The sequence below is a fragment of the Condylura cristata genome, unplaced genomic scaffold, assembly GCF_000260355.1.
Source record: "Condylura cristata isolate star-nosed mole 26May11 unplaced genomic scaffold, ConCri1.0 scaffold00026, whole genome shotgun sequence".
Classification (NCBI taxonomy): Eukaryota; Metazoa; Chordata; class Mammalia; order Eulipotyphla; family Talpidae; genus Condylura; species Condylura cristata.
In genome coordinates this window covers 7,040,856-7,065,222 of record NW_004567127.1, presented here as the reverse complement: position 1 = coordinate 7,065,222, position 24,367 = coordinate 7,040,856, and the positions used below count along the sequence as shown (strand labels likewise).

The following is a 24,367-nucleotide window of genomic DNA, read 5'->3' as shown; positions in this document are numbered from 1 at the left end:
AGTCAAAGAGATTTAGAAAGCCTTCACCTTTCCTGGGTGTAATTGTGCAAGAAAATTCAGATTTCTGGAAATATTTCTATCTTGCTTAGCTTCAAGTTGAAGAAGTGGCTGTTTTCTCCTTTCTTGTTGTATCAACCCACAGCTGTCTGGCCTCATCAGCTGACAGTTGACATTCATGGGATTTGCCAAATTATTTATAGTGTGAGCACAGAGACAATAAATTTCTTATTATTTTGCAGCCTTGGACACTTTTCCACCATGCTGACGGCCTTTTAGACATATTTGTCAGTCTTCCCAAATTTTAACTGAAGAAAACCCTAAGTGTTTGAAGATAAGTGTGACCTCCACCTACCAGGTCAGTATTGCTCCGATCCCCAAACTCACACCCAGGAATGTCACTGTCATTCCGGAACCTAAAGCAGTTTTACTAACTTTCATTTATATTTTAGACAAATATGGATTACAGTTATGTGTTGATGAGATTTAAATGCTAAATTTTAATATTTACAGAAAATGGTTTTTGAAATTGCATAGGTGTTAGGTTTGGGGTATTTTTCTTTTCACCAACATTTCACACCATATTTTATTTAATTATTCAGACCTTTTGTCTTTTGAATTATACAACTATATCCCATTTTCTCCTCTTGTGCCGTATTTGTTATTTACTGTATTCACTCACAATGTTGTAGATATAAAAACTAAAAGTGGTTTGTAGATGTAGAAGTTAACAGGAACATTGTTATTTATGTTATTGACAAAGACTGGAATTTTTTTTTTTTTTTTTTTTTTTTTTGCCTATGCCAGTCTGCTTTCTCATTAAAGTAACTCAGAAAGTTGTTTCAATTTTACTCTATTACAAGAATGTATTTCACAACAGATCAAGGATTCAGTTAGGGACCGTCTGTTAGATTTTTTTTGTATTTACCTCTTAGTTTTATTTAATTGGATTCTTTAACAAAACAGTTTCACTGGTAGAACCTTAGAATGGAACTGAGAAGGATGTTAGAATGTTAGAGTTTTTCTAATCTCTTATTTCACCTGTGCCAAAGCCATCGGGTAAATTTTTTTCTTAGGTCTTTTGGGTGGCAGAACTGAGACCGAAATTGTGCCCTCCTCACTCCCACCCTGTTACGTTGTTCTCATACTACACAGCTTGTTTCAGCCACAGTTTTAGATATCTAAATAAGATTATTTAAAGACTGTAAAATGCTGAACGAAAAAGAGCAGCATGCGAACATACCTTGTTCACTCTGCGCCTCCCTCCCTTCCCTGTGGGCTTGCTCAGCGCAGTGGGTGTCCGGGGCCCCTCCCGTGTGCCTCTGTTCCGCTTCACAGGTTGTGGGGGGCACAGAACCATAGGACTTCTCCTGCCTTGTAATCCCACTGAAAGAGATAAAAACATAAAACCGTCATAAAAGGGGGTAGGGTTACATCTCAGAAACTAGTAGTTTCTACTCAATATTTGCTCAAATTCCTCACCATTCTCCAGGCCAGGATGCTTTCAGCATTCTTCACTTGTGGGCCCTTCCCGCGAAAGGACAGCTGGAGGCCTGTCAGGTCACTGGTCTCTACGGCCCCAGTTTTTGTAATGCCTTTCTTAGAATTATTTTGGAAAATGGGAGAGGATGGTAGAACTAATATTTAAACCATGTTCAGCTTGTTTCTGGAACTTGGCAAGATGTCTTAGAACTCACTGTCCACTGCAGTTCTATGAGCAGAAACCATTCCCGTGGGCCTCCCTGGTGGCACAGGGGTTAAGTCTCAGCACTGTGAAGCTCTCTGCAGCCACTGCAGCACCAGTTCCATCCCTGGCCCCAGAGGTGACCCACCTGGTGCAGCAGACCTCTCCTGTCTGGCCCACTGCTCCCCTCGATGTATTTTATCTATCTGGCTGTTCTGCTCCCCACTCTGTCTCTGATGAATCCTCTCACCCCCCCCCCCCGTACCTCTGGCCTGTACCCCAGCTCTTACATGCATAAATAAATAATAATTTTTTATAAAGGTTTATTTATTTATGCATACAGTACTGGGGTACAGGCCAGAGGCTGTGAGAGGATTCACAAGAGATGGAGTGGGGAGCAGCAGGCAAGACAGGCGAGGTCTGCTGCGCCATGTGGGTCAGCTCCCGGGGGATCAAACACGCACTGAAGCTGCTACGGCTCGCTTACAGTGCTGCACCCTAACCTGAGGCACCACCAGGGAGGGCCAATAAATTTTTTTCAAAAAGAAAACAAACCATCCCTCAGAAAACCTACCCAAAGTCACATCCACTAAGAAGATGTCCCACCAACTATGCATCTTCAGCTCCATCTGCATCTGTCTCCAGTCTTCCTACTACAGTAGCTGTCTCGCTGCACCTATGACATCTATGACACACGCTCTTCCCCATACACCGTCTCGCATTGCGAATCAACGGTATCAGATTTGTTGTTTAGCTATTCTTAGGATAATGGCAATATCTCTCTAGTAGTGAAATGTGTATCACCTCCTGTGGCTAAAATTCTCTAGTTAGAAAGTCAGCAGTTAGAGCTGAAGTTGCATGTTGAATTATTTTACTATTTGGCAAAAGATTCGTACAGTACATCCTGAGCACAGTAACAGCAGAGTGCAGTGAACATTCTCTTCACCTGAAGGCAGTAGCTCTGGGAGGGATCAATGCCTCTTTTGTGCGCCTCCTAAAATTTAATGTGCTCACAGAGATGGAAATTACCGGTGGATGTGTGAACAGGCCGTGTGGCAAACTCACTTTAAAGAAAACTATATGAAAGCAGCAATTTGGAAGTAAAAAGTAGGAGAGGGAAAACAGTATTTGCTCTGTTTTGGAAGTCATAAAATGTATGTACCATACACGCTGGTCTCACTTCTATCAATGTGAGGTTTGTGAGAAATTAATCAATGGCGTTTGTGCCAAACCATATGCCATTTAACCTGTTTCAGAAGATATAAGATCTTCTAGAAAGGTGAACTTGTTAACTCAAATTCAGTTTGTAGTAGCCAGGCCCATTAAGATGTTTAAACAATATATTTTAAGAAGTCACTCAGAAACCTTTAGGTCTACTTTACTACATGAAATAGAAATGATAGCTGTACTCTGTGGAGAATTTCAAAGAAAATTTTCTCCCATACTCCCACTGAACATTCTCTTTGCTTAAATTTCATTTCCCCAACTTCAGGGATTTTTTATATAGGGCTTTGGAATTTGATTACATAAAATTGGAAAGTCTTTTTCCTAGTCTAACAATTTCTAGGGAGCAAATTAATGACTTAGTCCTTCTGCTACCTTCTAGGATGTCTGTAAATATGCTAGAGGAAAAAAGAATGAAAAACTGGTTTTTGTGAGTGGTCGTGAAATCAATAATTAAACTGAATTTTACTTTCCTTAATGCTTGGTTTGTGGGTAACATCAGAAAATTCTTATTTTCCTATGAATTGTAACCTGTCCTTTCTTAAAACATTTTATACATAGTTGTTACTCTTTTTTGTCTGTCTCACATTCTCTAATAATATCAGATTAACTCTCTTCTGAAGACTGACTGATTGTTGTCTTTGCTTTGGGCTTTCAGGATGAATCTAGAAAAACTCAGCAAGCCCGAACTCCTAACACTCTTCAGTATTCTTGAAGGGGAGCTCGAAGCAAGGGACCTTGTTATAGAAGCTTTAAAGGTATGTTAAGGAAATAAAGCTTGCTTGGGTAGTCTTTTCCTGGATTACTCTGAAATCATAATTGTGATTAAAAATAAAAAATAAAGCCAGTGTATCTCCCTGCTGTTAAATTGGCGTGACGTTGACGTTTTAAGGCATACAGAAAAAGACGGACATTTCTGCCTTAGGGGAGTTATCAGGGAAAACTTGTTTTGTGTCTCCTTTGTAGCTTGCAATGTATGACAAGTAATTTCCATTGGTTTCATTTCTCCAGAGTTTGAGAGACAGTTCACTTCCGATATGGGTAGATGGAGTCTGGCTTATTTTCTTCCTTTTCCTGTCTTCCACAGTCTGGTCTTATTTTCTTCCTTTTCCTGCCTTCCACAGTCTGGTTTCTCTCAGGATTGTTTATTTGTTTGACATATGCCTGGGCACTTATGTTAAAATTCACCACTTGAGTCTTTTCCCTGTCAAGCCACAAAGCATCATGCTGTGGACCTTGGTCAGGTGGCTCAGCATGTCTGGAATAAAGCTTCCTTGTCTGCAGTAAGAATAAATGTTCAGTAACTGGTACTTGTGTTAACACTTCACAATTTGCATGGCACTGCAAATTTACCCAATATTTTTCCCTTTATTTGTGTCCTATCAGTGTATATCACATACAGTCATTGGTTGCTGTCGTTTGAATAAATGTCTGGTGTGCCCGCCATAGTGTTTAATTTGTAATGACTCTCCTGTCAGCAGATAAAACTGTGTGCCTCTGGATGGTGACTCATTTCTGCCACATCCAGACCTTCCCCTTTTGTTATTATCGGTTTCTCTTCCTTTCCCTGCAGGTCCTAAAAACTATTCTGTTCCCCACAAGCCCCTCCCACTATTACTGGTAATCCTAACCTGCCTGTTTAAACTCGGGTCATTCCCTCATTTCTTATCCCACATATATCTAAGCAGTGAAAAGAAAACACAAAGGATTGTGGAGAGTGGTAGGTCTCCCCTAATCCTCCTAACTTACTGGTTACCCCACTTCCCTGTCCATCCGCCTCTGAGACCCCTGACTCTCCTTTCCTCAGACCTCTGCAAAGGCTGAACCGAAATGATCCTTTTCAGAACTCCAGGAGCAGCAGTGTTACCCGTAGCAATCAGATTTTATAAAACTCCAATAGTTTGGCAACATGTGTTAAGTAGATTCCTCTAGGATCGACCCCTATTTGCACAAGGACAGCAGGAAGCAGCTTCCCAGCAATATCACAGTTGCTTCTACACACACTGAGAGACACAAGCCACTCGTACTGGGCTAGGCACGGGGAATAGCTGCTTCTAATGCAGAATTCACAGAATGACCCTTTTTTTCCCTTCGATTTTCAGCCTCAGAAACGATACCAGTCTGTAAAACTTCGTGTGTCTGTTATGCTAAACCCATTCTCAAGCACCTAGCACAGGGCTGCCCATGTAGATGTCAGTGAATATTTGTTGAACAGATGGAATGAACGTGTCGTGGTGGCATGTTGCTTGACAAGATGGCCGTACTGCCTCACAGTGCACGCCGCGGGCCACTAAGGCTTCCCGCCTGTTCCCTCACGCCGTACCCGCTGCGGTCTCTTCAATGCAACTGATGTGTAGGTGCTTGTTGCACATAAAACATGTCCAATTTTTTTTTTTCTGCATGAATCCAATTTTAGTAACTTTAGGCAGTTTCTGACGAGTAGAAAGAGCAGCTTGAGATCAAGAGCTATAATTAAGAGCACATTTTGATAGAAGATACCTTCAGAATCGGGCACAAGTGTTGTATTTAGCCTGCACAAACAGCTTGTGGGTGACACAGTCATCTTCTGCGGCTTAAGCTAATACGCAGTTTAGGTGAGACGAAGAGCTTCAGCAAAAGTGATAGGTCTTTGCACAGTCTATTGTGAGATAAAGTTAGCAGCTGGGAGCAAAATTGCTTCAGTCCTTGGAGAAAATCAACTGCTTTTTCAGATCCTTAAAATTAAAATGATATTCTATCGGTGGGGTGGTTTTGGGGTTTTTGTTATCTTTGTTTTGGCTCTGTGATATATGAGGTTTCACTACAATATTTCTGTAGCTCTGTTCAGCTTCTTGGACTGTGATAGAATATTCTGCCTTCTGTATTGTAATGTCACAGCTTCTTAATTTTTTTCAATTTAGTGTACTTTTTTAAAATTTATGCTTAGTAGGCTGAAAGGTTTTGGTCTTTATCCTAATAGCTGTTTGGCTTTGTCCTATCTGTTTAAGTGAAAAAAGGCTTATCTCTTTTTCCTCCTTACCTTCAAAATAGAATTTTTCTATTGTTCAACCTTGCATTGCTGAACAAAACCATGTGGTTAACTGTTGCTGCTAAATAAATAGCATCAATAAATAAATAGTGTCCTAAATAAATAGGTCATGTTGGCAAGGACTTCGTCTATATTGTGATTTTTTTATAAAGTCCTCATAGTCTGTAAGTAGATCCTACCTATGGAGCTATAATTACAAAAGAGTTTCATTCGTTTTGCAGAAGTTCTGCAAAATGCCAGGTTACAATTGTACCCTTCTGGAGACCACACAGTTACGTTCTTTTTCTCCCCCGTGTATAAAAACCTCTTCATTCTTCTATTGCAGCTGAGAAATGCTTGGTGTAGAGCCAGCTGAGCCAATAGAAATAATGTAATACTCAGCCTTCTATATATTTGAAGTCTGATTGTTATAGAGGCCAAATACTGTATTTGGTCCTAACTGTATAATAGTGAAAACAGTCTTTATGAAAGTCTTTCCCTTTGACCTCTCTGTTGTGAACGAGAACACTACAGGAATCCCCTTTACAGAGAAAGTTCATTGCTCAGGAACTGTCCTGGGGTCTTAGGGCAGAATCACACTGAGCAGAAAGAGAGCCCTCTCACTTTCAAGCCCTCAAGGAGATGATTTTCTCTGACTACTCCAAAGGAAGATGAGGGAACCTTAATCAAAAGCCACTTTTTAAAAGTTGGAAAACAGACTTTGTAGATACTTTATATCTGAGTCTTCCACACTGGGTATATTCTACATGTCTTAGAATATACTGATGCAAAGTAACTTTCAGCTATGACTAAGTAGAACTCACCCTGTATTTAATAGCATCATTTTATTCTAAAGCATTCTTAAAATTGCTTTTACAGTAATAAATGGTAAAGTATTACAATTTCCTTGTAGAATTAGCTTAAGGAGTCTTGAATTCCTTTCCACTGATGCCTTCACCATAAAGCAGGTATAACTCTTTTAAAGTCTAGGGCAGAATTTTGTTGATTTTGGCCAAAGGCCATTACAGAATTCCCTAAGCAAAATTTGCAGACAAAAATGTGTTGAAGACAAGAGTAAGTTAGAAATATATTTAGCATATGAGATTATAATATGTCACTGTATTCATTTAACTATTGTAAATTTTTTAAGCAGTCAGGGCTAAAAATAAAAAAATATAGTCGTTTCATAAGTGTGTTGAAACATTTATTTTTGCTAAAAATATTATTAAGGATCTTATGAATGCCAAATATAAAAACAAAAGTTGTCACGGAAAGAAGGTTCTGTGGCCCAAGAAAAATCACAAGTACAGATTCACTGTAAGTCAAACTTGACATCTGCTGTTAATCATGTACTTGTGCTTCTTAGGGAAGCAGGTTATTGTAAAGTTTGGTCTGAGATAAGGAAGATAAAGTTCAATTTAGCAGTCACCATATGGTGTCCTGTACTCCTAAGACTGTCAGGAGTGTTTACATTAATACAAAAATCAGGTATTAGCTTACTTAACAATAGATGAGTGAATATATTTAAATGGATTCAGAGTGTAAGCACTCCTTGGCACCCACAAATCTGAATCTAGCAGTTCTTTGACCAAGAATGATCCCAATTGGATAGGTTATTTTTAGGATTGAAGTAGGATCTTTGGTAAATTTCACATGAATGTAAGTGATAACTGAAAGAAGTTTGTCGTCTGCCTGGATAAGAACTGGGATATTAGGAAGTAATCAGAGACTTATTCAGGGGATTGAAAAATAAGTTTTTAGTTTTCCATTCAAGAAACTTACTATGAAATACCTTCAAAAGAGAAGCAGTAGCTATTTTGGGCCATATTTTGCTGTTTTTTATATTCCTATTTTCTGAGTAAATATAATCCTACCTTTAAAAAAATAGACACAAAGACAATTACTAGGTATTCTACAAAACCATCAACTAGAATATTCCTAATTAAGTGTAGCTGTTAGGAGAATGAATTTTCAAATCAGACCAACCTAGATTTGGAGTCTGCCATGAATTTGTTGCATGATCTCTGTTATCTGTAAAACAGTTTATTCATTGTGCAGATTAAATAAAATAGCAAATGCTAATCAAGGTGTTCAGTGCTTTTTTTTACTATTAGTATTAGATGTCCATTTAGAAACAAAGGTATACTCATAAAGAAGGAAATACTGATAATACACTGTCTCCCATAGAAAGATGAATCTTTAAATCCTGTCAACTGAGTGTCACAATCCCCCCCTTCCCTACTCCCATACACAACCAAAAGCATATATTTTGGAACAGCCCAGTAGGGTTAAGTATGTCCTCTGGGGCATGGAACAGATGTTATGTTATCTTCCTCATTCCGTCCCTATAATGAAAACAGGAAGTACAAGAACAACGTGAAAAAGTTTTTTAGTACAATTGGTTTTTTTAAAAGATTTATTTATTTATATAACAAGAACGGAGGTACAGGCCAGAGATATGGGGGGTGAGAGGATTCACCAAAGACTGAGTGGGGAGCAGAACAGGCAGATTGAAATATGCTGCTGAGGGGAGCAGCGGGTGAGGCAGCAGAGGTCTGCTGCACCCTGTGGGTCACCTCCCTGTGGGGTATTGAACTCGTACTGCAGTGGCTGTCAGTAGCTCCAAAGTGTGTGGGAACACCTTGCGCCACCAGGGAGGGCCCAGTACAATTGTGGGTTTTTTTTTTCCATTGACTTCTTGGTGTATTTCTCTGTTGTTCGATTTGGCATATTGTTATATTTTTTAACAGCTTTATTGCAGTATAACTGACATACAATAAGTGTGCATATATTTAATGCATACAGATTGGTATTTTGATGTGAGTATTCGCCTGCAAACATTACTATAATCAGGATTAAAAAACCATGGTCGCCTCTCCCCAAATTTTCCTGTGCCCCTTTGTAGCCCTTTCCTTAACCTTCGCTCTTCGCTGCTCCCTACATTTCCCAGAACCGAAGCCCACAATATACCAGACATTAGTTCACATATCCTGAGACTTAATGTAAGTAGAATACACAGAATGGGGTTTTTTTTTGTTGTTGTTGTTGTTTTTTGTTTGTTTGTTTTGTGGCTGGATGGAGTATACCTTGTTCTTTCGTAAATCTCAAGTATTTCATCCATGAATTGTGGAAACAGATTTCATTCCTATCATTACTGAGCAGCATTCCATTGTGTGTATGTACCAAGGTGTGTCTTTTTCCCTTCATCTTAAACATTTTCTTTTTTTTTTTTTTTTTAAGATTTATTTATTTGTGCATACAGAACTGGGGTATAGGCCAGAGGTGCAGGAGCAGTAAGAGGATTCACCAGAGACAGAGCAGGGAGCAGAACAGGCAAATCATCAAAGTATACTGCTGAGGGGAGCAGCAAGGAGGTCAGGAGAGATCCGCAGCTCCATGTGGTCACCTTCGGGGCAGGCAGGGATTGAGCTCTTGCAGAAGTGGCTTTAGCTTCTTAGTGCTGTGCTTTAACCCACTGTGCCACCGGGGAGGGCCTCAAACATTTTCATCGTTTCCAGTTTTAGACAATTACTGATATCAGTTGTATGGACATATGCATTCATTTATTTTGGATAAATGCTTAGGAGAGGAATGACTGTGTTACATGGTAGGTGTATAACTTGTTAAGAAAAGGCCAGACTGTTTTCCAAAGTAGTTGTACCAGTTGTATAAGAGTTCCAGTTGCTCCATATCCTCACCGACACTAGGTGTGGCCAGTCTTTTTAATTTTAGCTTTTTAATAGCCATATAATAGCTTGTTATAACTTTAATTTGCATTTTCCTGTTAACTAATGATGTTAATTATCTTTCATATGCTTATTTACTATATTGTTTTCCTTGATGACTTATTTTTTTTGCCCATTATTTAAATTGGGTTAGTGTCTTAATAATGACTTTTGAGTATTCCTTATATATCTGCCTGCAAGTCTGTTAATAGATTTATGCCATGCAAATATTTTCTCCTTGTATGTGGCTTATCATCTCATTCTCTTAACTATATCTTTCAAGGAGCAAAAGGTTTTCATTTTGATGGCAGTTGTACATTTGATTGCATAGGGGATGTATATATTTATACATTGATGATATTAAACACTTAATCAGTTTTTCTTTTATGGACTTTGCTTTTAATATCCCTTATTTAAAATAAATCATTGCCCAAACCAAGTCAAAAAAGTTTCTCCTGTGTTTTTTTTCTAAGTGTTATAGTTTTAAATTTTACCCCATCAAGCTATGATACAGTTTAATTTTGTCATGAATCAAAATCTCCCCCTTTTTTGTATATGGGCATCTAATTGTTCTGATACCATTTGTTGAAGGCTGTCCTTTATGGTAGAGTAGCCTTTATACTTTTATCACAGTCAGTTTTCTATATACTTGTTGGTTTATTTCTGAACTCTCTGTTCCGTTCCATTCACCTATTGTTCTACATTGACCTCAGGAGCACGCATTATCTTGATTACTTTTAATAAGTTTTAAGTTCAGGTTGTGTTCATCATCCTCTAATGTGTGTTATTTTGCTTATTCATAGACCTTGACACTTTCAAATGATTTTTAGAATCAGCTTATCAGTTGCCTTGATAAGATATTTGCATTGAATGTGTAAATCATTTGAGGAGCATTGATATCTTAATATATTGAACTTGTTTATTTGTGTAGAACTCTCAGCAGTGCTTTGTTGTTTTTAATATACATGTCTTTCACATTTTTTGTCAGATTTACTATTACAGATATGTTTATGAGCTTACAAATGGTATTGTTTTTAAATTAATTTCTGATATATGGGAATTAAATTGATTTTATAGATTGATCTCACAGCCTTACTAAACTCACTAGTTCTACTACTATTTTATAAATTCCACTGGATTTTGTACAATCTTGTTTGCGAAAGACAGTTTTGCTTCTTTCTAATCTAAATTTCTTTTGTTCCTTTTCCTTGCCATATTGTGTTGACTAAAACATCCATGCAACATCAAATAGATAGGGTAAGGATATTTATGTCTTGTTCCTGATCTTAGAAAAACAGTCTTTCATCATGAGAGAAGATGGTGGCTGTAGACTTTTCACAGGTGTTCTTTATCAGATTGAGGAAGTTTTCTCTTATGTTCATAGTTTGTTGAAAGTTTTTATCAGAAACAGCTCTTAGATTTTGTCATCTGCTTTTTCTGTATCTAATGAGAACATATGTGTTGTTCTAGGCCTATTTTCCCAAAAAGGGCTTCATTGCCTTTCTTTTTGACCTGTTACATCACAGAGAATTATTTGAAGTAGCTTTTTCCACTTTGTTCTGCAACTTTTTAGAAACTAAAATTCTGTATTTTAATTTTACAAATTTTGCCACATAGAATTTAGTAATTATTTCCTCAATGGCAAAACTTAATGAACTGTTCTTTAAAGCCAATTTTATTCTTTGCCTTTATTAGTTTTAATAGTTTACTGACTTCTTATGACAAGTTCTCAGAGAAGGAAGAAAACAAACAACATTCATTTTTTTCATATTCTGATAGAACATAATTGCATCTTTCCTAAGAGTGAAATTAACTATTGAAACAAGTTCAAAAATTACCTTTTTGTGTCAAACCATTTAAATTCACTCCAGTATATCAGTTTATCACCAGCCAGCAAATAAACATAACCATTCCTGTGTTATTTCCTTGGAAGCATTATTTTTCTCATTATTAATTTCCACCGCGGAAGAGCATTCATTTTCAAGGGGCTTTTGTTTCTAGTTAATACCTTCTCCATCTGAAACTGCTCCAGAGTCAGTTTTTGCAAAATAGGAGACTTAGTGTTACTTATCTGTTATGCATTTGATAAAAAGTGTTGGTTCCTGTTCTTTGCTACTCTCATGGAAGAGAGCTATTATATTTTGAGCAGCTTTTTTGTAAAAACCTATTTAAAAAGAAACATTTTCTTTAAGTTACTTCCAGTCATCCCCAAATAGTCCAGATAACTTAGTTACATATTAATCTAGTTGTGAACCTTGCAATAAGTAGGAAATCATTCTTAATAAAAAATAAACTCTCCGTTAATGGCTTTATGAATTGGCTTACACATCTGAATGACTACTATGTGGTTGTCTTAAAATACTATACATTTAAACATATTTTAGTGACATGGTAACTTTACAAAGCAGGTTGTCACATGAGATCAGTCCTGTAATCGCAACTAGAATACAGGCACTGAAAAAAGACTCAAGCAAATAGATCAAAATTTGCAGTTTGCTAGTTCATCCCTGAAAAATGGAGTATGTGCATCTTAATATCTTTCTTCAAAATTTTGTATTATCTGTAAATTACTTTTAAATTGGAAATCCCTTTAAGCAGCAACAATCTTGTACAGCTGCTTGTTCAAGTTCCTGTTCATTAGCACCACTGTCATAAGAAGGTAATTTGGTCACTTATTTGTAGGGACAGGTAGTAGAGTTGAATTAGAGTTACCTGTTTCCCTTTTTGTTCTTCCTGATATACATTAATGTTGTTATATTCCTACCCACCCTATATAGCTTTACTGCTTGAAAAACCAACCTGAAATCCCAAACTACCCATTAAAAGCTCAGAGTTCAGGGAAAGGAAGACATTTTTTGTTGTTTTTAAATCTAAGGAAGTGTCTTTCAACATTTTTGAAATACATTTCACTGTTTTGCCATAATCCAGGACACACACCCACATACAGCTACTAACTGAAACAGAAATTTCACTGAAATGTATTCTGTTTTAGTGTACTAGTTACACTATACTGCATTACTTTTCTTTTGTACTTTATTTTTCTTCAAATGCTGATTGTAATCCCACTAACAGTTTCATGTTCTACCAATGTGTTATGACCCACAATTAAAAACTAAAAAGCACTGGTACAAAGCACATAATTTAATTAGCTGCATGGGGCTAGAAGTCACCTGTGATTCATCTTGCTAGATGCTGAAACCAGACACAATATTTGGATGTATTCCTTAAAAAAATTCAGAAGAATTTTGCTAAGCTGTGGAATTATGAACAGTCCCCCAAAAGCTTATTCCTTCAAGAAATGCTAGCATTTTGTATAGCTCTCCACAGTTGTTGAGGATTTCTGCATATGACATCTTGTTGAATTCTCTTTACATCTTTGTGAAATAGATACTATAACTCCCATTTTGTGCTGATCCTGGAGCTCATTTTGTGTGATTCCCAATATGATTATTTTTCAAATAAATTGTGCTTAGCTGAATGAACTATATAGAATCTGACCAAAAATGGTAAAAGACATGTTTTTCAAAAAATCTGCCCTGGTGAAGATGGGAAGAAACACACTCATGGTTTTCAATTTTTAAGGGGAGTTTAGCAATATCAACTATGTAGAGTAATAACACCTGTCAAATATGTAGACTATCAATTAGGTAAAGTAATTCCACTTCTAGAAATGTATGCTACAGGTATACTTAGGCCTATCCTGTACAAGTAAGGACATTTATTGCAGCATTGATTATAGAAGTAAAATGCTAGAGTACCTTGCATGTCTATTAGGATTCTGGCCGTGCAAACTATGGTAGGATTGACTGTACAGTGGAATAGGACACAGCCATTAATGAAGAAGAGAGAGAGATCTTTATGTATAATTATCTTAAAAATAGCTACAGGACAGGGCCCTCCCTGGTGGCGCAGCGGGTTAAAGCACTGCACTGAGAATCTAAAGCCGCTTCCACAGGAGTTCGATTCCCGCCTGCCCCGGAGGTGACCACATGGCGTGGCAGACCTCTCCTGACCCGCCCGCTGCTCCCCTCAGCAGTGTACTTCGTCGATCTGCCTGTTCTGCTCCCTGCTCTGTCTCTGGTGAATCCTCTCACCCTCCGCATCTCTGGCCTGTACCCCAGTTCTGTACGAATAAATAAATCTTAAAAAAAAAAATAGCTACAGGACAGAGTGCATAGTAAACAAAACAGAAACAGGACTAAGTCAGGGAGCCAGAGATAACAGCTCGCCTTGCGTTTGTCCCTCAGAGAATGATAGGAGCTCCCAAGATGGAGGAGGGAATGAACTCAGTGAGAGGGAATTACCATGTTCACTGATACCATAATCTGGCAGAAAACAGCCAAAAGAAGCAGGAAAGGCTGGTCATCCTAATGGGCTGTTGATTAGCTGGTGTTATTCAGAGGAGTCTGCCTTCTAAGTAACTGCACATCTTTATTCCATAATAAAAAAGCTTTGAGCCCCACATACTGTAGCTAACTCTTTAAAATAACTGTCTGGTATCAGACTTGCTATATAATTTTTGTTACACCTCATCCTTATATTACAGAGTGTGGCACTGAGGTGTTCAAGGTGAAGACGCCCGAAGAATAAGCATGTTTCTCATTTTAAGCAACAGCTACCTACTTAGAGAACACACAGTTCCCTGGTATCGGGGAAGGACTTCAGAGGGGAATTTCATTGCATTTATTCAGCCTGAAACTAAAACAAGTAAAAAAAAAAAAAAAAAAAAAACGGAAACAGCTTATTCCTGTTATTTTGACTTCCTCTTATTGTGTCTGCCGTGCATGTGTTAGCCTTGTGATTTCAGATTAATCAGAAGTTATTTCTATTTGCCTATACAAAGAGAAGACCAGAGAAGACAAGGAAGGTACTTCCCAAATGAAAGCCTGTGGCCCATCACAGGATTTTAATTCAACCAGCTGTCAGAATGATTTGAAAAATAAGCCTTCTTGTGTGCTTGCAGAAATCCTTGCAAAGAGGAGCATTGCAGAAGGAAGCTGTGAATGTCATTACATGGGGAATTACTTCCTCAGCAGAGCACAGGGATGCAGACTGGCCACCAGCGACTGTCATCTGAACAGTGCTCTTTGCAGTATTGTTTAATACAGTATTCTCAGTGTCCACTGTAAAGGACAGCTGTATAAAACTGGTGCCGCCTTGCTGTAAACTATCACATAATTACTTTTTTTAAAAAAGAATTATTCCAGGGTATTCCCTGGTGGCTCAGAAGTTTAAAGCACAGGCCTAGGAAGCTGTCCACAGCCACCGCAGCACAAGTTCAACCCCTGACTCCCGAAGTGACCCACATGGCACAGCAGACCTCTCCTGACCCGCCCACTGCTCCCCTCAGCAGAGTATTTAAGTCAGTCTGCCTGTTCTGCTGCCCACTCTGTAGTGAATCCTCTCATCCCTCACACCTCTGGCCTGTACCCCAGTTCTTGTATGCATAAGTAAATCTTTAAAAAAAAAAATCCTTCATTGTAAGGTTTTTACTTACTTTGTGTAGAACTGAAGTGTAGGCCAGAAATGTAGGGGCATTTTTCTGGGGAGTGGGGAGAATAGGCAGATGTAATAAAATGCATTGCTTAAGGGGAGCAGCAGGTGAAAGAGGAGAGGTCTGCTGGGTTAGTTCCCAGGCCATTGTGGTCGGCCCTTGTGCTGAGACTTAACCCCTAGACCACTAGGGAAAAGCTATGTAGTGACGTAGAAAGGTCTCTAAGGCCACAAGTGTAAACAAGTTGTAAAACTGTTTTTATAATAGTCATATCTTGCAGAGTTTACGTTTATACACAGATTCCCACACGCTCCTATGCTGGGAAGAGGCCTGGGCGGATACCCATCAGACAAAGGCCTTTAGAGAGCAACAGGGTTGTGTCTAGGGCAGATTTCGGCTCTTGCTATAGAGCTGAAACTTGTTGTGAGAAAATATTCAATTTTTTTCCCCAAAATGTTTATTGAGCTGCTTAAAATCTTTCTTGAGAAAATACTCAATTATCAGTGGTAAAATTTAAAATTATATTTGTAAGAAATACACTGAGCAATGGGATGACAAGGAGTTAAGAACACATTGACTTTTGACTACCTTCTAGGTAGTTTTGACCGCTCACATCAACCTTTGTTAGTTCTAAATACAGTTCGGCAGTGGAGAAGCACAGCATGCCTGGGCAGACCCGAAGTTGTTCCTTTCCTAGTCCTGATTTTATCCCCAAAAAGCAAAGTTAAGTTTCTCACTCATTTTCAAAATCTGCTATTTTATAGGATACCTAAAAGCTGCTCTTTCAAAGCAGATTCTTTCTTAGGTCATGGACTCACACTAGAGCCGGCAGCACGTGTATGAGTTCCTACATGACTGAAATTTCCAGAAACGCTATTATCCTAATAGGAGACCACAGACTTTCAAAGTTGTTTCCCTGTCTCCAGTTTCACCGAGGCAGTTCTGTCTGGAATGTCAGCTCCTCCTTTCTGACGGGCAGAGCATCAAAAAAATTTTGTATCAAATTCAGTACCTAAACTGTTGTCTGTCAACAGAAAAACTGAAAGAAGTATGTGATTATGTTATGAAAAAGTGCCTGTTATTATTGATCGGAAACTTCATGCCCAGAGCATCTCGCAATAGCGTGCCCAATAAATTCTGGCAGAATTCATAATATGATTTCTCTTTTTCTCTGTTTACGTGAAGTTGGTGATAACATGAGAATGTATCTCTTCATTCTGATAAGCATTCTGGATTATAAACATTTTTTTCCTCTGCTTCATGTCTTTGTTTTTTTCATTAAATGTAAATACCAGAAGCAGCAGGTACTTAATTTTGTTCAGTACTGTACCCCAAATAGCTACCATCTAGTTTTTCATAATTATTTATCATATAAGCGATTAAGTTCAGCCCCTTAAGTCTGACTTGAAGGCACGCAAGGCTCAAAACAGATGGTCATTTATTAGTTCTTACTTTTGAGAAGAGAGGCTTAACTGTCATGATATAATTTCATAACTTTCACTGTTGTTAATAATTCCCCATTCAGTGACACTATTTACATTTCACCGGGTGCTAAGAAGGAACAATTTGTTCTTCAGTCAGGAAATCATTACTTTGTTTCCAAATTTGTAGTGTAAAAGATGCCAAATCATCAAGAAATGAACCTTTGTTCACTTGTTTTGTATTCATCTAAAAATAATGAGTTTCAATCAAAACGAATCATATTCATCGTTTTCAACTGACATTTTTATCTCAGTGCTCTTTCTGTCACATTGGAGTGAGGTCATTTGCATCCCCTGACTGCTTAGTGGGAATGCCGAGAGCATCAGAGAAAATAGGACCTTTTGGTGTTTTTTAAGACTTTTGTCTCCCTTCCTCTGTCTGCACATCTACAAGAATGTAGCTTCCCAGACTGTTGAGCTGAGCGTCTCGGTGACATCTGTCTGAAGCACCTGTATCCTTTCTCTGTCAGAGTGTGTTTGCTTCTCTCCTTTCTCCAGTGACTTTTACATTTTTTTCACAAAATCTTCACCACCCCACCCCTTCTCTGTATTTGCTTTCCACACTGATTAACTCTGAATTCTTTCCTCTTTTTCTTCCTTTCCTGTAGTATCTTGCATCAGTGGGGCTAATAACTGTCTTTTTCACATCAGCCCTAGAAATCATTTAAGGGACAGTGCTGAAGAAAGTCCTAGAAGCTTTCTTGCTTATTGTTTATGGGATTAAAATGGGAGAAGGGTCTTGGTTATTCATGCTGTAATTGGTGATACTTAAAGTTTCCTAATGGTGTTGCCCACCTTGAGCATAAAAAGGGAGCGCTCGTCGATCGCTCGTCGATCTGCACACAACTGCCATTCCTGCCCCCAGCCTAGGCCTAGTCAGTCCCCCTGAAGTTGGAATTAATGTGAAGTGCTCAGCTTCAGGGTTCCACCTCATGTCTGTCCAGGGCCTCATTAGTGACAAACATTGCCAGGTCACATTTAAAATTATCAAATTAAATGCCCTGCCTTTTACTTCGCTTCACCCCACTCCCCATTCAGATTTCTAAAGAGAAACAGTGCGTCCCTAACTAAGTCCAAATTTACCTGTATGGAAAAAGACAATCTGCAAGCTGGCCATAGATCTGAGACATTCAGCGGGGGAGGGGGAGTGATGAGGGTGAAAAACAGGGAGGGGAGAGCCCAAGGGACTGTGGTGATGGGTGCCAGGACCTAGGGTAGGGTTACACCTGAGGGGGAATCAAATATCGTACAAAAATGAACAATGATATAAGAAAATAAATTTAAATTGTAAAAAGTAAATTTACTGTACAACTGTGAGTTGATCCAGAATCACCATTTACCTCCCTCTGCATGAGGCTTGAAGTGACATAGAAGTTGCCACCTTTGGCCTTCCCTGGTAGCACAGTGAGGTAAGTCTCAGCACTGTGAAGCTGTCCACAGCCAGGGAGTTCGACCCCCAGCCAGGGAGTGACCCACATGGCTCAGCAGACCTCTCCTGTCTCTTGCTGCTCCCCGCAGCAGTGTGTTTCAGTGCATCTGCCTGTTCTGCTCCCCACTCCATCTCTGGTGAATCCTCTCACCCACCACACCTCTGGCCTGTAGCCCAGTTCTTGTATGCAAAAATAGTCCCTTAAAAATAAAAGGAGCTCGCCGCCTTTTCACGTGACCTTGTCCATAGTGTGTCATGATGGCCACCCTCTGGTCCCTCTGCCAGCAGGACGCTCTTCCGACTGACTTCCTGCCCTGTCAGTACACCTACCCACACACCCCCGGTACCCCACAAACTTCTATTCCTGTTCACTTGATAAACTTTTCATTATAAACACGTGCTGTGCCTTAGCCAGGCGGAGGGCCTTCTTCCCGGGACATTAGATGTGAGCAGCTGGTTTCTTGCCAGGTCTCCTCAAGGGTCTGTCTCTTCAGAACTTCGGAATCTTGCTTCAGACTTACTTTTAGAGTTCATGCACACCCCACAGTCATACAGCTTCAGATCCTCCCTCCTTGGATGCCTCCAGCTGGAGGGAAAGGAAGATAACCCTTTCCCCACTTATTTGGTGAACTCTTTTCTAACATTGTAACCTTGAAGTAGGTTTCTGCCAGGCCTGTCTTACTGAGCAGGGGCCAAGCACATCCCTAATATGAAGCTTCTCGAGTTCGTAGAGCCATTTAACGTGTCCCACAGTTACCGTCTCCACAGGCTGGGTCTCCTTGTGTAAGAGTGCACAGTTTTGGGGTTGGGTGCCCCCTTCAACCTAGTGGTGTTTCCTGTGATTCATGAAAGTCCTGAGAGTCTTGTTTGTCTGCCAGAAACCGCCTACTTCAGGCGTGGCTTTTCCTTCCTATTACTTATAAGGTCTGAGTCTTAGAAAGTTCTGATCAAGTAAAGTGTACTCAGTGTTCCTCTAAACATTGATGATGTTGTTTAGAAAGCATTTCCATCAGCAGAGTTCATAGACTCTTACCCATTGCTGCTGTGAGGCCTTAAACTATCTGACAAATTTTAAGTTCCTTAAGAACAAGTCAAATCTTATTTCCGCCCGCCGCCCCCCCACACCTCCCATTCCCCACACCACCTCCCAGACTTTTCCAGTGCTATTTTGGTTATCTAACCCTGGTAACACCGAGCTGTTTTGTTTTCCATTTTTTACACTTTGTGTATTTGACTTTTGGTTTGTAGAGTTTTATAACATTTGTTGATTCAAAACAAAACAATAGTACTGCTTATCATTTATTTTAGAATTTACATACTTATTATAGCTTAACCTGTTTGAAATGATAGATTTGGTTGGGCATTTTATTCTAGTATTTTTCAGACTATTTTTATAGGACACATAGTGAAAAATACTTCATACTGTGATCTGGGAGCACACCAGAACGCCCATTAAGCCCATATACACATGGCTTTCTTACGCCAGAGGAAGAGTTTCTAGAAACAGTATTTGCCTTGCCAACATTCAGTGCTCTGGATGTTGTCTGCTCTATTTCATCTTTAAGTTTGATGGTCAAAATTACCTGACATTCATTTTATTCCTACAAAGCCCTAGGGGTTATCTATGTATGTATTGTTCACTCAGCTAACGTTATCAATACTTACAGTAATATGCCCTTCTTAACTAACTTTGTGATCTTGGGAAAGTTACATGTGAGTATTCAGCTTCTTGTGTAAAATGGAAACATAGTGATGTTTGATTCAAGAGGAATGTTAGTACCGCCTGCATGGTTTGTTATAAAAAGTCACTTTGGTTTGAATTTCCCATCTGTTTACAAAACACTATATAAAGCTTATATACATTAAATTGAATTTCTCTTTCGTTCACTTACATATTTGCACATGATTGTATAGGTGTACATTTCCAGAAAGCAGGCATACTTCAGATAGAGTGAAATGATCTTAAGTGTTGAGTTCAGCAAATCTAGATGAGTGTGCCTTCATTTGACCTATCCCTGCGTCCAGATGCCGAAGTCCTCATCACCCTAGAAGGTTTTCTGCCCCTTTCCAGTTAATCATCTTCAGATCCCCAGACACCACCACTCTTCTGATTTTGTTCACCATAGATTAGTTTTACATGTAAGTTTAAGTGTTTCTAGTAGCTGTAGAGTGGTAGCTTATTGTTCAGTTTACATCTCCCTGATCACTAATGAATTGAGAACTCTCCATGTGCTTTCTGGCCATTCACAAGGTCTGTGCTCTGTTATCTGTACGTCTATGATCCATTCCTGTTTCCTTGTGTGTTGTTATTTTTAAAGTAAACTTGACTCTCATATTTTAAGAGATAAATGGTCTCCTGGAAAAAATGACTAGGGCCTAATGCATCATTTAAACACCTACTTTAAATCTTTAAATTATGTTCAGATGTGTTTGCTCAGACTTTTTGAATCCCTAGACATATTTTCTTCCCCATTTCAGAATGGCATCCTGCAGTTCAGAATGCAGCTTGTTTCAACCACATGTATGGACTAAAAAATAAAGTGGAACAGGAGAACAAAAATGTTCAACACTATTTCAGTTTCATTAGGGATTTTCAGAGAATTCTCTGGAATCTAAATGTTGAAGCAGCTACATTACGCTGTTTACTCATAATCTTACTCTATCAACAAAGCAGCCTACTAGCTAAAAGTACCACACTTGTAGCTGTTTTCACTAGGCGAACCATTTTTAGGCTTCAATAGAATTTAGTATACTTTAGCCAAGTAATAATAAATGATCATCTGTTCATATGTAAATAATTGCTTTTATAAATATCTGTGGTTGCAAAGGGCATTTTTGAGGCTCATTCCACTTCAAAGTCAATTTGCTAACTTTGAGTGATTATACTAAATAAACTGTAGATTTGACTAACAGCAAAATAAAACATTGACATCACTAAAATGATGAGAGTGAGGAAAGGCTGAGACATCAGGAAAGAGGCTGGAAAGTAAATGCCTGTTGAGTGTATTGGTATTAAAACAGAATTATAGGACCTAGAAAGAAGACGTCTTATGAGAAGTTCTTCCTTTGCATCATTTATAGTCTGGGTGGGAAGAAAATATGACAAGTGTTTAATAATGCGAGAAATAAAGTAGAGTCCTGCTTTACAACTGTTCCACTGTGTGGTCACATCACTTTTAAGATGAGTCCTTTCTGCTAAAATACCACTTTACGATTTAATATTCACATTACTATTGCCACCAGACCATGTAGGTTGGGCATAACTGTTAGCATCTGAGACAACATGCATTTTGATCAGTTTGATGGGCCCACAGTCTTTTTAGTATAGAAATGTTTTAGTTTTGGGCCCTCCCTGGTGGTGCAATGGGTTAAAACACAGCACTACAAAGCTAGCCACAGCTACTGCAGCACGAATTTGATCCCCGCCATGGAGGTGACCCACATGGCGTGGCAGACCTCTCCTGTCTTGCCCGCTGCTCCCCTGAGCAGTGTGCTTTGTCCATCTGCCTGTTCTGCTCCCCACTCTCTCTGGTGATGCCTCTTACCATCACTGCACCTCTGGCCCTTACCCCCCGTTTTGTATACATAAATAAATCTATCTCTAGAAGAAATGTTTTAATTTTTAGTCATATATGTTTTCATGTTAAAACTCTAACCAAGAGCATATTAAAAAAAAATTTCAATCAAGTTGTAACAAGACGTTATAAAAAAACAGTGATGGCATAAAAGTTAGTGGCTTGGTAGGAGAATTTGGTTCTTCCCATCGATTTCATTAACAAATTCTGAGTGATTTTGAAATAGCCATTTCAGTTCTTTTACTTTTAATTTCATCTTTTTAATGTCAATAAAAATTAAATTCAGGCCCTCCCTGGTGGCGCATGGGGTTAAAGCACAGCACTAAGAAGCTAAAGCTACTTCCGCATGAGTTCGATTCCCGCTTGCCCCGAAGGTGAACACATGGCGTGGCAGACCTCTCCTGACCCGCCCGCTGCTCCCTTCAGCAGTGTACTTTGTAGATCTGCCTGTTCTGCTCCCCACTCTGTCTCTGGTGATGCCTCTCGCCGCCCCTGAGCCTCTGGCCTGTACCCCCGTTCTGTGTGCACAAAATAAATAAATCTTTTTTTAAAAAAATTAAATTCAGTACTTTTGTGGTTTTAGTGTGTAAATCAGTTTCATATAAGCTTAGCTGTGTGACAGATTTTTCAAATTATGCCATCTTAGACTGCATTACACAATATTAGTGTATAACTGGTTCATAATCCAGTATTTCCACCATACAATCCTGTCTGTAGAACAAATTAGTATTGTAAAGCAGAATCTATGCTGAACACCAGTGGACGGCATCACGTAACTGTCAGTAGTAGTCCAGGATCAGTTGCTAAGTGGATGGTATAGGTTGCATTATTGGTTATCCATCCTTTTTTAAAAAGATTTATTTTATTCATACAGAAATTGAATACAGCCAGAGGTGCAGGGGTGGCGAGAGGATTCACCAGAGACAGAGTGGGGAGCAGAACAGGCAGACCGACAAAGTACACTGCTGAGGGGAGCAGTGGGCGGGTCAGGAGGCGCCATGTGGGTCACTACCAGGGCGGGGTTCAAACTTGCATTGAAGCTGCCACTGCTTGGCTTAGCATCACAAGGCAGCGCTCCAACCCACACACCACCAGGGAGGGCCCGGTTATCCCTCCTTTTAAGTGATGTATTACTTTGGAGTTATCTGGGGATTGGAAAATTTTGTTTCTAGTGAAGGTTTCCTGAACCAATACAATTTTATAGAATTTTAAAACATCAGAGATGTTCTTAGTCATTGGTTTAAAATTTTTAAAAACCAATACTGTAATACTGGCTATTGAAAAAGTTAATTCATTACTTACTATGTGAATTAACTTACTAAGTTAATTCATTACTTACTCTGTGTACAGTACTAGGTACTTACTAAATACTAAAGAAAATAAATGTATAGCAAAGGCTGGGATGGAAAATACTGTAATACTGGCTATTGAAAAAGTTAATTCATTACTTACTATGTGTGTTCAGCATAGATTCTGCTTTACAATACTAATTTGTTCTACAGACAGGATTGTATGGTGGAAATACTGGATTATGAACCAGTAATACACTAATATTGTGTAATGCAGTCTAAGAAATGTTTTATAATAGTCGTTTAATTTTTACAACAATTTTTAGGTAAATTATTTCCTTCAAAGGACTCGAGCAGAGAGGTTAAGGGAGCTGGTGAATGAACACAGATATAAAGTAGATAAAATACGGCCCTGTTAGACTTCTAGAGCCAAAAATTGTTTAAGATTTATTTATTTATGCATACAAGAACTGGGGTACAGACCAGAAGTGTGGGGGGTGAGAGTTTCACCAGAGACAGAGTGGGGAGCAGAACAGGCAGATGGACAAAGTACACCGCTGAGGGGAGCAGCAGGCGGGACAGGAGAGGTCTGCTGCGCCCTGTGGGTCAGCTCCCTGGACGGGGATGGGACTCGAGCTGCAGTGGCTGTGAAGGCTGCATAGTGCTGGGATTTAACTCCCTTGAACAATCAGGAAAGGCCAAAAAAAAAAAAAAAATACTAAAAAAAATAAATGTATAGCAAAGGCTGGGATGGAAAATATTAGAATGTGTGGTTAAGTAGAAAGAGTAAATTTTTAATACTTGTATAAGAAATATTTCTTAAATCATGAAGTTTTGTCTCTCTACCTTCCATGTTAAATGTTATAGCATTTTCCAAAAACTCTATTTTAAATCAAATGAGGCTAAATCTACTCTTACAGCAATATTGGCAAATAATAAATATCAGTTTTCCTTCAGCAAGTGAAAAGGAACTTCCAGAACAAAGGGTATATACTTAAGACGTTATCATCGTTCTCCAGAATGGTCACTGTTTCCCGTTGCTCAGGCACTATTTATAGTCCATCAGGAACTCCACAGTGTACATTATCTGAAGATTAGATTCAGCTTGTATATGAAAAGGCTGGTTTTTAACAGACTTTGATAGATAATTAAAAACCATTTTAGAATGATGTCTTTCTCATCCCTGGCATAGAGGTATCAGATATTTTTAAAGACAAAGTGTTTACATTACTGACTACTTTGAAAAGTGCCACTTTACAGTTGGCATACATGGCAAAGATCAGTCCTGTTCCAGCTGTGATACCAGCTTGAATCTTGAAAATAGAACCTTGTACTTGAATTAAAACTCACTAATGGGGCCCTCCCTGGTGGCGCAGCAGGTTAAAGCACAGCACTGAGAAGCTAAAGCCACTTCCGCATGAGTTCAATTCCCGCCTGCCCCGGAGGTGACCACATGGCGTGG

At 39.0% G+C, this 24,367-nt stretch overlaps 1 protein-coding gene across 1 annotated transcript in view; it reads left to right on the top strand.

Annotated features, from left to right (window-relative positions):
* CTTNBP2NL (CTTNBP2 N-terminal like) overlaps positions 1 to 24,367 on the top strand; it is a 51,062-nt gene that overhangs the window by 10,930 nt on the left and 15,765 nt on the right. The window contains exons 2-3 of the mRNA XM_004689648.2: positions 240 to 355; positions 3,564 to 3,663. Coding sequence (XP_004689705.1) covers positions 3,565 to 3,663 — 99 coding nt within the window. The 5' untranslated portion in view covers positions 240 to 355; position 3,564. The remainder of the gene's footprint in view (positions 1 to 239; positions 356 to 3,563; positions 3,664 to 24,367) is intronic.